General features: G+C 40.2%; 1 protein-coding gene across 2 annotated transcripts in view; it reads right to left on the bottom strand.

Annotated features, from left to right (window-relative positions):
• Positions 1–10,198: 10,198 nt before the first annotated feature.
• Positions 10,199–14,671, bottom strand: part of foxj3 (forkhead box J3) — a 45,954-nt gene continuing 41,481 nt past the window's right edge. For both annotated transcript variants that reach the window (XM_083972009.1, XM_083972008.1), the window contains exon 11: positions 10,199–14,600. In XM_083972009.1, coding sequence (XP_083828135.1) covers positions 14,488–14,600 — 113 coding nt within the window. In that variant the 3' untranslated portion in view covers positions 10,199–14,487. The remainder of the gene's footprint in view (positions 14,601–14,671) is intronic.

A 14,671-nucleotide genomic window follows, 5' to 3' on the forward strand; every position in this document is an offset into this window, starting at 1 on the left:
CATAAACCAAAGTGAGCAAGTGACAAAGAGACATTGAAAAACTTGAAAATGGTCTCAAGTACAACAACACGATGGGGAGGTTCTCAAAGTGAATGCATCTCCAAGAGGGAAGCTGCATGTCAGCAAAAACTACACACCAACCCTCTGGTAGAAGTTTCATTTACAGTGTGAAACTTGACACTAGATGAAAACAAAATCCACTATGTTTCATTTCCACAGTGGTCCTGTGTCATGATGAGACACCGCCGTGCCTACGTCTGCCTCTGACCACAGACAGAATACTGTGACATGCAAATTACCTGCAGGTCGACAGCATAGTGAATATATTTCATTTCCCCCTTGTCAGCCTTTCATATAAACTGGTTTCCAGACCTAAGAAACATAGCCCGTATGAATTAGTACAAGCTTCAACTTATGAAATGAAAAATGCTCATCACAACTTCCCATAGCTACAAGTGAAATCTTCAAAAGGTTTATCAGAGGTTTAACAGTCCAACATTCAAAAGATCCTCCACTTAAAACCATTAAAAAACAAGCTGGTGAGTAAATGCCTCACACAATTAACGGATATTGAAAATAGTTGCCAGTTAGTTTTCTACAGAGCGCCTAATCGATTAATCTTCTTCCAACCTCATCAGGTTTACAGGGACTATTCAAAATGACACTATGTGCTATATTAGTTACTTGCTTCTTGTTCCAATTGGCAGAAAAGCCAGTTGCCTATTGTTCAGCAGCACAATAAGTTGCTGCCCCACAGGCTGGGCTCACACAGCACACTGAATACATTAAAAACCAACAAAAAAAAGACAGAAAAGAAACATCATGCATCTCCTGCACAGTTCAGTAAAATATATTTGACCTGAGATACTGGATGCTGTTCTGTTCATGTTCTCCCACAGGCACATAAGACAGATAAAACACATGGCCTGAGACAATAACCCTTATTGTCAAACTGGGGCTCTTTAACACCCCCTCGGATAATTATTAAATAATAATAATAATAATGATCTTTAAAAAAAAAAAATCAACTTTCTTTTTATTGTTCACTTGATTTAGGTTCCACTTGATTCTCCCTTTTGCTCTGAGCCACTTGGTGCTGGAGTTGTGATCAGACATCTTTAAATCCCTCCCTGCTGAAGTTCACGCAACAAACGGAGCAGGAGCTTTTTAATGTGGGCGTGTGCGGCTTCTAAAGCGCTCAGCCTCCGCTCATCAAAGAAAAGTTGCCAAAGACAAATACAATCAGCGGACATGTCCAGCGTGCAGCGCCGGCAGGATGCAGTTTATTGTTACCCATGTAGGCAAACCGTCCGCTCTCCTTATTCTTCCCGATGCTGCTGCTGGCCGGAGCTAAGGTGCTTGGAGCTTTTTTCCTCCTCCTCCACCTCCTCTCTCTCTCTCTGTCTCTGTTGCCTGTCGCTGGGTGGCTTATATTTTTTTGGGGTTTCGGCCGCTCATGACGCGCACTTACCTGCTTTGTTTGACCGGGGACTTGGGATGTTTGTGCTCTACCTGCTTTCAATCTGCTGAAAATGGCGGATGGAGGGAGGCTTGAGTCGAAAGCCTCCTCAGTAACTCGGTTCGTGGTGTGGTGGAGTTGGGAGAGGCAGCCTGTCAGACCCGTGTACGCTACACGCACGCATACACACACACAGACACACACAGTGATGTTCAAGCGAGGAGGAGTATGTGTGTGAGTGTGTGTCCTCCTGCAGGCTCAGTCAGAGTCAGGTCCTGTCCACGCTGCAGCCGAACACCAAGCCATGATGCCAATTAAGTACCTTGCTCTGATTCATGTGTGAGCATAATGGGCCTGTGGGCTGGGCCCATCTGTGCATCCCTGAATAGGCCAGAAGAACTCAATACAAGCACACTGATTCGAGCTGAATGCTGAGAAGTGGTGGCAAATTATTTCCAACTTCAAAAATCAATAAAAAAAAATTAAAAAAAATGTTTTTGCACAGCTGATTCAGAGGGAACCTGATGTAAATAATTTATGGGATTTCAAAGTACATGAGAGGTAGATCAAAGAAAAAAAAGTGCTTGTACAGAAATAGTACAAGCACAGATGATATTCCACAACAATATAACTTTTTAAGTAGCTGAAGTTTATTTAGTGTACATTGTACACAGTCAGTCTGTCCCTAATTCAAGTGTTCAGAGTTGATACTTTTAAAATGCTTTGGCTGTCCCACATGGATGTGGATATAAGCAATAAGGAGCTTTTACTATGATTCATCTAATCTGGTATCACAGCTCACCAAAACACTGTGGGTGAATGAAAGTCGTTTTTTTTTTTTCCTTTTAAGTAGTCGCCTATGGAAGTGTTTTATGCGATGAATGATGTAGATTTTTAAAAAAAATCTCACAAAATGATAAACTGTTCAATACTGTGAAAATCGGAACTGTTTGGGTTTTAATAGTCAAACAGTATAGACCGGTTTGGTTAAAGGGATAGTTCAACACTTTGGCAAATTGGCCCATTGTCATAATCCCTATAGTTTTAGGAGTAGGTTCATTACCTTTATTTGTCAGTGCAAGCTATTTTTTAGAACGGCGGAGCAGAGCCGTGAGCTGCACAGAGCTACGCTACAGAGGCTAAAGGAATTTCTTGGTTTCTTGATTTTCATCAAACACACAATCCAACAACTCCAAAATGCTCTCATGGACAAGTTGTGACCTGCACATTCACCACACTATGAGATAATAATGGAGACAGAGTTGTTTTGGAGGTAAATTCATGCAAAACTGCTGATGCGTGTTCCTGTCAGGGGCCAGTTTTTTGGCAAGCATGTCTCTGCATTTACCTCTAAAACAACTCTGTCTCGTAACGTTCAGTCATTATCTCATAGTGTGGTGAATGTGCAGGTCACAACTTGTCCACCAGAGCGTTTTGGAGTAATGTTGGATTGTGTATTTTGATGAGTTTGATGAGGGAAATCCCATGTAGCTGTGTAGCTCTGATCAGCTCGCTGCTCTGCTCCGCTGTTCTAAAAACAGCTTGCACCGACAATTAAAGGTAACGAACCTACTACTATGACTATAGGGATTATGGCAATTGGCCAATTTGCCAAAATGTTGAACTATCCCTTTAATTAGATACCTGGTACTTATTACTACAAAAATGTATAGGCTATATATACAGTATATTAATAATATGATGCAAAGCATACATTTAAAACGATGCCTTCAAACAGTCCTGCATGTTTCCCACAGTGGCCTTAGATGCTGAAGGGATGGCTGCCATGTTTACAACACGCACAGACAGCAGGAAAACAAGACCACTCTAATCATAAGAGGCAAAGCTCAAACAAAACACTGAAGACGAAAATAGAAGTTAGAGCTGTGCCTTCTCCTCCAGCATCCACACGTGCAACACATAAATGTGCTCTCTATATCTAATCACCAGCAGCACACAGGTTCTGCTCAGCTGTATTGTAACTTCCCAGAATAGTTAAGTTGAGTCTCAAAGGGCAAGCCAGGTGATCATGGCTGTGCTGCCATCACCTCCAGGTGATATCTGCAGCCACTAGAGGCTGCTGTGCTACAACCAACGGGGCTGTGTTCTCACATCAGAGCCTCTCCCTGCACATCTGTGAGCTGGGAGTAGATAGAACACGACTGATACGCATAAATATTTAATCTCCCTTGTTCATTTCTGTATAACTGTCGGAAAAAAAAACACTACATCTGACAAGGAAGTATTAGCTGTGAGTTGATGTGTGTGTGTTTGTGTGTGGTTGTAGGATATCTCCTCTCCATACACCGCACAAGAGGAACCACAAAACAAAGCGGTGTTGTATCTGTTTCAGTTGTGCTGTGTTACATCCAGAGGCAGGTAACACTATTCTTCCTGTTAATGATTATGAAAGGATCTGTGTCACAACTTGTCAGAGCGTGACTTCATGCCACATTAGGATGCAGAGAAACCACTGAGAAGTGGCGTTCGGTACACCTGAGGACACTCGGTGGGGGTGTCTATAGTAATTGCATCGTTTTCCATTTGTATGACCTTCCCGTGTCCATCAGGCTGACAGCTGTCACAGGCCCGTCTGCTTCCTCTGACAGCTGTAACTCCTCATCTCCCCAATGAGCGTTTCCATCAACCTCCAGTGTTTTCACGCTGTAAATGATGAATTACAGAAACATTTAGACAGGAAACGGAGACAGTCTCATCATCTATCCAATGCTGTACCTAGAGTAAAATAAAGATTCATTAGGATGTTCAGAAAGAAACTGACCACATACTGTAAATGACATACAATACGATATGATACACACAATAGATAGCTGCCAGTCTTTTTGAAGATTTAAGTGTCATTCCTGTTGATGCATATAGGGACAAAAATTCAACTCATAGTAAATGATGGGGTTCTGCCCCAATGGGCTCTTCCGCAGCCTGTGTCTCATCCCTACACCAAATTCAAATCTTTTTTCTTCCCCCCCCCCAATAATCCTGCCAACCAACAGACAAACAAACAGACAGGCACAGATTGGTGTCTTTAAGCACTGTGAGATGCATACTAAGCAGGACATAATACCTCTGAAAAATCCACTTGTCAGCGTTCTGTGGCGTGAGGACAAACTTATGGTGTCACTGTTTCTAAATTTACTTGAAAACTGATTTAGCGTTTCTGTCCTGGAATTCCTTGTTCTCATTAGCCAGCATACACTGAAAGACAGAAATAGATATATCTGCAATAATCTAATATTGATTTGTTATTGTTGGTGTGTTTATATATATACGTATGTATATACTATATATATACTGTATATATTTATATGTATGTATATACTATATATATATATATATATATATATATATATATATATATATATATATATATATATATATATATATATATATATATATATATATATATATATATATATATATATATATATAGAGAGAGAGAGAGAGAGAGAGAGAGAGAGAGAGTAACTTGGTGCATTAATCAATATTTTTACTAGTCAATACATTAAATAAGGTTTGTAATTGCTTTAATTAGTGTTGAAAATGAGATTCTGATTTCATTAAGACTTTATGAATAAATAAAAGACAAACTTATGTTTGAAGTACTAATGCTTCTATAAAGCATTTGGGGGTCAAGTACATGCTGTCAGTTTGTAAAATGTATAAAAGTTACAGGAATCTCTGAAAAAAAAATCTGCATTTATTTCATACAGAAGTGCAATTCAAAGTGGACAACAGTTACAAGAAGAGCTGAAATATCAGTCCTCCAGTGTGTGTGCATAGGTTTGATGCAGAAAATTCACGTGGGACATCATGTGCCCCTTACCATCCTAAAAATATTTACCGTGTGCAGGATGAGCCGTGAACATATAGCTGGTGCTGCAGCATGTCAGTGTGATTGATAGGAGAGCTCTCCGTCTCCTGCTGCATGACAGAACAGGGAAAGTGATAGGCCCACTTTCTCTGACACGCCGTGGAGGAGGTGTGTGCTTCTTAATGTTAGAGGTGGACAGTGATATGAGTCATGAGGCCAATTGAAATGCATATGCTGTACATGAAGGGCATGTTGTGATTTAAGGCTGAACAATATTTAAACAACCCCCCAAGCCATAAATAAAATATTCACCATACCTGCACTGGCCATGACTTTAGTGACCAGCAAGTCAGCGATCGCAAAGGCCAAGCAGGTGAAGTCACATGTGCATCAGAAATATCATCATCCTTAAATAATAAATGTCAAAATCAAAACAAGATCACTCAAATGAATCACAAACATGTTTACACATCACAGTTTCTGGAGCATGACAACCTCGTTGTATAAGGTTGGTCACATGCTCACATTCCTCAAAAACCACTGCTATACTATTCTAAAATGTTATCACCTTCTCAAGTAGCCAATAATTGTCTTATAATAGCCACCCCACAGTTTACATTAGGTCAAGATACAGTGTAGAAGTCAAGTGCTTTGATATACAGTTGTACTCCACCACATTTCAGAGGGAAAGACTGTATTTTTTTTTTTTACACCACTGACACCTGTACCTACTGTGTTATAGATTATACCTGCTGAGATTTTGGCCGCTAGTATAGAGCAGTGGAGCATTTTTTTATTTTTATTTAAATAAATCCCTCATTTTTAATGGTTGGTTGAACTCACAGCTGAGTAGAAATGTGGAGGTAGTGAAAAATGATGACTGCTGCTAAGGACAAATATGGATGTAAACTTTTGGTTGCTTTTTGAAGAAAGAGACCTTGACCTAGATGAACACTGTATTTGGCTGAGAAATACAATCAAACGTACAGTAACTTTAAGTTGTTTATAAGAAATATACCCAATTGTATAAATGCAGTGTTGTTGCCAAATGGCTATTACTGTTATACTTTATTCTATCCATCTTTCTAGTTAGGCATAAACATGAATACAAGACCTTCACTTGTAGTGGAGTATGTTTAAGTTAGTGTTTTGCTTCTTTTACTTAGGTAGAAGATCTCAACACGACTTCCACCTCTGGTGTGTGGTACTTTAGTTCAGAGTTTGGAGTTGGCTTTTCTGTAGCAAAGATCCAGTGCAGTGAACCGTGCTCAGCTCAGTGCTTCAGTCGCTCTATCATCAAACAGCTCCATTTGTCAAACGATCTTTACCTTCAGTGACCTGAAACAGGAGGAAGAATCGAAACAGTTCAGTTTAGGTTAATTATGTTACAGAGAAACACTTGGATGGATTTTGAGCGCCAGCCTATTTATCATACATTCAAAGAAATTAGATTTTGTTGACACTGTTGCACTCACACTTATTCACTGCAGCGTCCTGGGTATGGTAGTTAAACAAATCCGATAGTGATGAAAAGCATCAGTGTGAAGAGTCCTGCTTCGAGCGCTGCCCCTCTGTTCACCAGAGCTGAGAAACCAAAACTGTCATTAGTGAAATCAACACTTGACTGTGAACACCAACATGTTACAACACTGTATTTCCCCTCCAGGATTTTTCCCACCTTTTTTTGGAATTTTGATTATGATTAACGATAATTGTGTCCTTGGAATGTTTTTTTTTTTTTTTTTTAAAGTTAAACTTTTCAAACAAATTAAAAACCAATATTCAAAAAAAAAAAGAAAGAAAAAGAAAAGCCCAGCACTGGATTCTTACCCTCTGCTGTGAGTGTGACCGCAGCTTTAAGGTCCTCTTCTTGTGCGTCAGCGACAGTTGGTGCAGGGTCTGTGAAACGTTCAGCTGGGGCTTCAGTTACAGTCTCTGTTGCAGCTACTGGGACTTCCTCAGCTGGATCTGATTCCATCTCTGCGGCGTTGGACTCAGATGGGGTCTCGGTGGCAGCTACAATGAGTATCTCTGGAAGACCCTCAACTAGTTCACTCTCCTGAGGAATTATATCCTCTGGTTCCTCTAGAAGAAGATCTTCTGTCTCCTCCTCTGTCTCCTCCACTTGGTCCTCCAGGGGAATTATGAGGACTAGGTCATCTGGGACCGGTTCCTCACTTGTTACCTCTTCCTCTACGTCCCCCTGCTCTACAGGAACAAATTCTTCCTCATCTGGTGAACTGGCAAGATGTTCTTCGATGGCATCAGGGTCCTCTTCATCGCTTTCCTCTGGAAGGATGACAGATTCCTCCTCAGGTTCCTCATCAGTAAGAGTGTCCAGCAGGATTATTGGGATATCTGCTTCTACTTCTTCAACAGGTTCCTCTTGATGAAGCTCTTCAATCTCAGAAGGAACAAGGACATCGGATGTCTCTTCCTCCAGCGCACCATCAAGAGGTTCTTCTAAAGCATCATCATCAGGGATTATCAGTAGCGTGTCTTCTGGAGCAACTTCTTCTGAGGCTTCATCTTCTACAGCCTCTACAGGATCAATGGGGATTGCATCTGCTGGATCTGGATTGAGTGAATCATCCTGGTCTGGGGATGCATTTTCCACAACAGCTGTTTCCTCCTCCATGTCTTCTTCAGGTGGTCCATCCTCGGAGGTCTCTACAGGAATGACTGGAATTGGTGCTTCTTCAGCTGGACCTGGACCTGGTTCCTCTGCAACATCACAGCAGCGAACAACTCTGGCAGCTGCAATGGAAGTTACGCAGACACTTGAACTGGTTTTCAGTTTATCAACAGTATTGCTGTGTTCTCAAAGGTCATTAACAAAGGAAGCCTTAATTCTGTCTGAACTTCACATCACTTATCCTAATTGATAAAGTGTACAGTCATATGTTTTTTTTTTAATATATGAAAATAAATGACTTTTAAAATCAAAGCCCAAACTGCTTTTGCTAAACCTGTGTAATATCATGACTCAAATTTCTCTTTCCATTGTGCCTATTAATTTGACTTTTAAAGTAAAAGCAGAAGTAAGCGATCCAGTGGTTTTGTCTAACTTCCTGTCAGCAGATGGAGTTAGCAGTCCCCGCCCTCGTCCCTACGTCACCACATTCACGTGCATCCCTTGGCTGCACACACAGAGAGGACCGCCCCTTTATGCCGTTCTCTCTCCTCATTGGATAAAGGTTGTAGGATACAAGGAAAGTTTTCTCCTCGGCTTACAGCAGAGCAGAGTGACTGACAGACCTGTGTTTCAGACCAAACACTCTATATAAATGATTGCTGTCGGAAAATATAACTATTTAAGACTTATATTAACACAAATATTCCGCTTACTTCTGCTTTAAGACAGCTGACCTGCTGGTCATTGGAAATTGGGGTTTGCGACAGTGGAGGCTCATTTCCATAAAGTAAGTGTAGAAAATAAATGGTGTTCAGTTTAATGATGGCTGACTGTAGGAGCCTTATGTAACAGTTAGGGACACCACCAGTGATCTGATACAAACATGGAGGGTGTGTAGTGATCCAAGTTTAGTTCAAATGCCTCACGTGGCAATATGCTAACAGGAGCAGGTGTGCCATTGAAAAGGCCATGAAAGCACTTGGAGATACGTTTGGTTGTTAAACAGACAGAGATTTTTGTCCTCTATATATGGTGCTGACTGAGGACAGTATCCAAATGAATGCATGCTTTTTTATTATTATTCATAGCTAAAGGCAAATATTGAAACCAGTATTTGCTTTTCCCACTCCTATGTTCTGTTAGTGAACATCAAACACAGTCTGATATTATCAAACAATATGTTTATGTACATCTGAATTAGTATATCCAGTGTATTCTAACATTCACATAATCATAAATCAACAAATACTAATGTTTGTTAATGAATGAATACATATTAAAATACTTACTCATCCCAACAGTCTGTTAAATTACTTGTGAAATCTGATTAAAAATATGAATAAAAATGCTTTGAAAATTATAACTACTCAGACTGCTGCAGCAGTGAAGTAAACCTGAGCATATTAGAAGAGCTGAGAGGAAACACATGGCTTACGTATTGGTCCTGATGAGTTCAGGTGAACATTCAGACTCAGTGTCAGCAGCAGCAGCAGCAGCAGAGAGGAGGCTTTGAACACCACGTCCATGTTGTCCCCGTCCTTTCTTTAGAGACAAGTAACTTCCAGGTGGTCCAACTGCTCCGCTGCGACTGGACTGACGTCTCTACTGTCAGGCAGAGGCACCAGTCTATCCTGCAGGGGTGAAGCACACGTGTAATGTGACACATTTTATGAAGTGTCACACCATATGGGAGGATTGGGAGGCTGCTTGGAGGGTCGGGTGGGTGAGGAGAATAATCACATGGAGCTCCTGAATCAGACTGCACACCAGCTCTCCTATATCACTGATGAATCATACTTGTATCAATGTTCATGAAACTAAACAAAATATTCTACATATAATGTTTTTTAATATTTCTTTCATTAATTTCATTCTACATTATTAACTTAGCCGTCATCTTATGTTAATCCTACATTCATCTAAGAATCCTTTTAAAAATGAGGGCTTGAAAGGGAGTTTATCAATAAAAATGTATATTTAAAAAATAATTTATCGGTATTTTCACTAAAATTTACTTATCATTTGACTCTAGATTCTTATCTACACTACTTCATTCTTTCATGTTGACTGCATTAAAGCAGTAAAGAGTGTGGAGTTGTGTTGGTGACATTTTAATTCATAAAGAAGTAATTATTTTACTTGAAATGAAAACTGTCATGGAGTTCCTGCCGATTATGTTGGCGGGACTGAAAGTTTTCAGGAAAAAAGCTCAAGCAGCACATTATTCCACAGTGAAGTTACCATATTTTATTTCCTTAAGTGCCATTCATGCATATTGGGGAAGGGGGTGGGGTGGGCGGTGGTATCGACAATTCTAATAACACTTGAGTTATTTTACAGCACTAAACGAATACAAAGAGTAGCTGTGTCACCTCATTGGACAACAAAAGTAATAAACCGTGCAATAAACAAAAAGGACAAATAGGAGAAAAAAAATACAAGAAATGACAAAGACAAAATTAAAAAAACAAAACAGAAAAAAAAGAACAAAAAAACAAAAATAAAACACAAACCAAATATATATTATCAACACTGAAACACTGAATGTAGAACCATAGTACAGGTAAAAGGTAGTGTCACACAAAAAGCCAACGCATTTTCATCACATATATACAATATAGATATATATACATACTGTCACCCTCTGATTGGACAATAGCAAAATACTCTATTCTTTTCTCTCCTCTCTTTTGTGAATAACACCCACCCCCTGCCTTGATACCCCACCCCCAAGAGGAAAAAAGGGATGATTGAAAAGACATATATGTACAAGCACAACAACACACCAGCACTGAATAAAACAGGCCCCAATCAGCAGTACTTGTTGGCAGTTCTCTCCCATATTGTAACAAGGCTTTTTTTAATCTTTTCATCTTTTTTCCCAATAATAATAATCTCTCTGGCAGGTACATGTCCAGCGGTATTTAAAAACTGAAATCGTCTTTTGAAAAAAAAAAAAAAGAAAGAAAGAAAGAAAAGAAAAAAAAACAAAACAAAAAACTTAAACTCACACAAGCAAACACACACACACACACACGCACACACACATACAGACTTATGTAAAATTGCAATTGTGATCCAGTCATTGTCTTCACCTTTTCCCCTTTAATCCACATCCATTTGCTCAATTCTTTTGATTTCCCGGGCTGACGTGTGTCAACTCTTCACCTGGAAGAGCTGCACCACACTTCACCCTCACGTCAACCCACAGGATGTTCACTGTGTCAGGTCCATAGAGTCCTAATGAAACGCACACGGATGGCTCTTTTTCACTGCTGTCTTCAGTTGCAGTCCTTTGGCCCACACTCACCTCAAAGAGTCATGATTTGGGTCACTCAACTGACTAAGTATCATGTCTGAGCACTAATTATGAAATTCTGGCAGTTGAACAAGAAACACAGTTGAGATCCAGAGGCGAGGCAACGTACCACACGGAGTGGACAGCTGATATACAAAGAGACGAAAAACAAAGCAAGAAAGAAGCAGGAGTGAGCAGGTAGGATTGGCAGGTCAATCAAAAAAAAAAAAAAAAGGAAAGCAAATTAAAACATAAATGAACGGCAGTATCATCAGTTGAAAAAGGAGAACTTGACTTCATCTGCTTGTTCAACAGAAGATAAACAGTATAAAACTGGGCTGGTTCTGGTTTCAAAAAAACCTATGTGTTCAAAAGTATGGTTCTATAATATCCAATAAAACAATCGTGAGTGCCTTTTCTCACAATAACAAAGACAAAAACAAATTATGCAATATCATAAAAAAGAATCCATGATTGTCATCCCAATATGAAATTAACACTACAGTCATTACAGGACTCCATAGATAAATTGCCTCAAGTTTTGTTATTTGCTTTCTTGCTCAATTAGTAGAGAGCATTGATACCACTTGTGTCTATACAGTAGTATAGCATCAATCTAGCAGATCCTAGTGGTACAGTAGCTACTGGTAAGCTCACTGTAGCTCCATATCTACCGTACAGATGTGAGTGGTGTCAATCTTCTCCAACCCCAGGCAAGAAAACAAATAAGTGTATTTCTTAAAACTACAAAGACACACAGTGTCACAGATGCAAAGCACCAAACACAGTTTAGTCGATGGAGAGAAGAGAAATGATCCTTTTCATTATCTAATGTAAGAAATGCCTCATAACTGCCACTAGGTGTCAGACAGTCTCACAGTGACTGAATGAATGAATATGAGTGAATAGCTTGTTAGAAGAAGGAGGTGCTTTGCATCTTAAAAAAAACAAAAAGGGAAAGTGTGCAAAGGGCTATTTTTCCTTTCTTTCTATTCTTTTTTCTTAAACATAGTGTCTCTAAAGCTCAGCTCCGGGCTGATTGAGGAGTCACTTGTTACAGAGAACAGGTTTCCTGAAACCACTGATCTCCCTGTTCTGTGTTTGAGAAACCCTTCCTCACAAAAAAGAATCACTAAATCTCAAATCTAGTCTCCAAATCACTGTGTGCATCTGCTTTTGTGCTCATAGATAGTATAGAGATGATTACAGCAATCGACCATAACCCTAAAAATTACAATAAAAAAAAAACCGAAAGACACGCACAGACCATATGTTCAAGCAACACACACATCCACGCGCACAAAAACACACATCCACTCTGTAATGTACTGTATGAGTCACATTTCTCATTCCATCATGATTGTATAATAGCAACATTTTACGGCATCTATCACAACAAAACATTGATGTCTGAAGTGACAAAAAACACTCGGGGCAGCATCAAAACCTCATTGTGATACAGTACAGTAGGTGACTTTGGATGCAACTCGTTTTACAGATCAAAGAAGCTTACCATACAAGTCATGCTCGTTTGCCCTCTGCCCGATGAATATCCTACTGATCATTAATCAATCAAAGGCTTCCACAGAACCTGGTATGAGCCTTCTTTATGAGTTGTTTTTCATTTCTAATAGAACAGTTTAGAGTCAGTGAGGCAGCCATGATCTTTATTGTTGGTGTCATTTTAATATGGTATATGATACCATGTCATGTCTGGAGGGATTTTATAGAGCTAAAGCCCGAGGAGGCTAAGTTTAGCTTGATTCATCCACCCAGCAGCACCTTGAAGTTCACTAATTATATATACAGTATGTATATAACTGCACTGATCTGAACTGTTAAATGCCATTATTTTTTATAAAACTGTCTTGCAAACCAATGCTGATGTTTTACAGTATACAAAATGGGACTGATATCACGATGTCTGCCAACAAACAATTTAGTTTTCATTTCAGGATTTCATGATATTTGCTGGACAGGAGATTCTACTGTTTAAAAATGTACATGGGAACTCGGTTGAGTTCGAATGGAAGAGTGGAATGGAAACAGTCTTGAAATGACAAACATGTTATGCAGTTTCTTTTTACTCAGTTTGACACGTCGGCCGATACTGACACACTGGCAATAAGCTAAAAATATCACCTTGCCAATGAGCAGACCAAACTCAATTTAATTCCAACGGAAGGCTTGTTTAATGATCAATAGGCTACTCATGTAAAACTGATTAACGTTACCATTAAAAGTCATCAATGTTATGACGGCTTCTGACTGGTGGAGCGAACACACGATGCACACAGAGAACCTGACTCTCAGGTTACTTTGGGCTGAATGAATTTTAAAAAAGACCAAAAATGTCTGACTTCCCTGCTATCGCCATTTACTCACACTAACCATGTTCACTCGTCTCAAAGTGCTTGAGACAGAACTGTGAAAACCAAACTTTTACTCCCATAACCAGCCTGCTGCAGTGAGCCCGATCACCCTGCTTGGCTTTGAGCACAGATCACGGTCCTTTCCGTCTCACCTTGGTTTGTTTTTAATATCGAGCTTTAAACATTTTAACACCCTGTTCAAAACCTTAGTTATTGTAAACCTAACTTTTACCACCAGTTCAGCCACAGTGGGGCCCACTTTCTCACCAACGAGCACCATCACATTACTCACAGAGACGGCCTGTGTTTCTTAAAAGCAAAAAAAAAAAAAAAACTTAAGAAAAGAAAAGAAAAGAAAATATCGCTTTTAAAAAAGAGAGATAAACTCATCCAAGAGACAGCTGAGGCCAATGTCAACACGAGAAGAATTACAAGCTGAACACATCGCTCGAATCACATAACAGTTACGGAGCAGGGGGTCTGGGGTGGGGGCTGGGGGCAGGGGGGCGGGGAGGGGTTCAGACTTTGGAAGGCAGCTGGCTAGGGACGGGGAGAGGGCTGGCTGAGGAGCTGAGGAGCATGTGGTTTAGACGTGAATGTGTTCTACTTGTCTCTAGACAAGTATGTAAGCAATCACTTTAACATGTCCGACTAAATATGATTGTCTTCAAAGTAACATTTTCTATTTATGTTTTGCTTTTGTAAAAATGTCAGGACTCTGAAGTCTTGTCTTTCTCCCAAAGTGGATCAACTGTTCTTCTGCATCCCACCCACAGTGGCCTCCTTCACCTCCTCCTCCTGTGGCCTTTTTCAGCTCAGCCTGGCTTCCTCTGGCTTCCACCTCCTCTCCTCGCTCCCTTATGTTTGCAAAAAAAAAAGGAGGTCTAGGGTGGGCTAGACAATGGAGTCCCAATCAAAGTCGTCCTGGATGTCGTCGGCTGGCATGCGATGCATCTGGAAGTTTCTGGTGGGTATCATGTGCTGCTGGTTCATCTGTGCATGATGTCCTGGAGAAAACAGAGAGCAGAGGAAGCGTCAGATGGACCTCACCGTGTCCCCCGGGGGACGCCCGAAAGAC

Source organism: Trachurus trachurus, assembly GCF_905171665.1.
Source record: "Trachurus trachurus genome assembly, chromosome: 5".
NCBI classification, from domain to species: domain Eukaryota; kingdom Metazoa; phylum Chordata; class Actinopteri; order Carangiformes; family Carangidae; genus Trachurus; species Trachurus trachurus.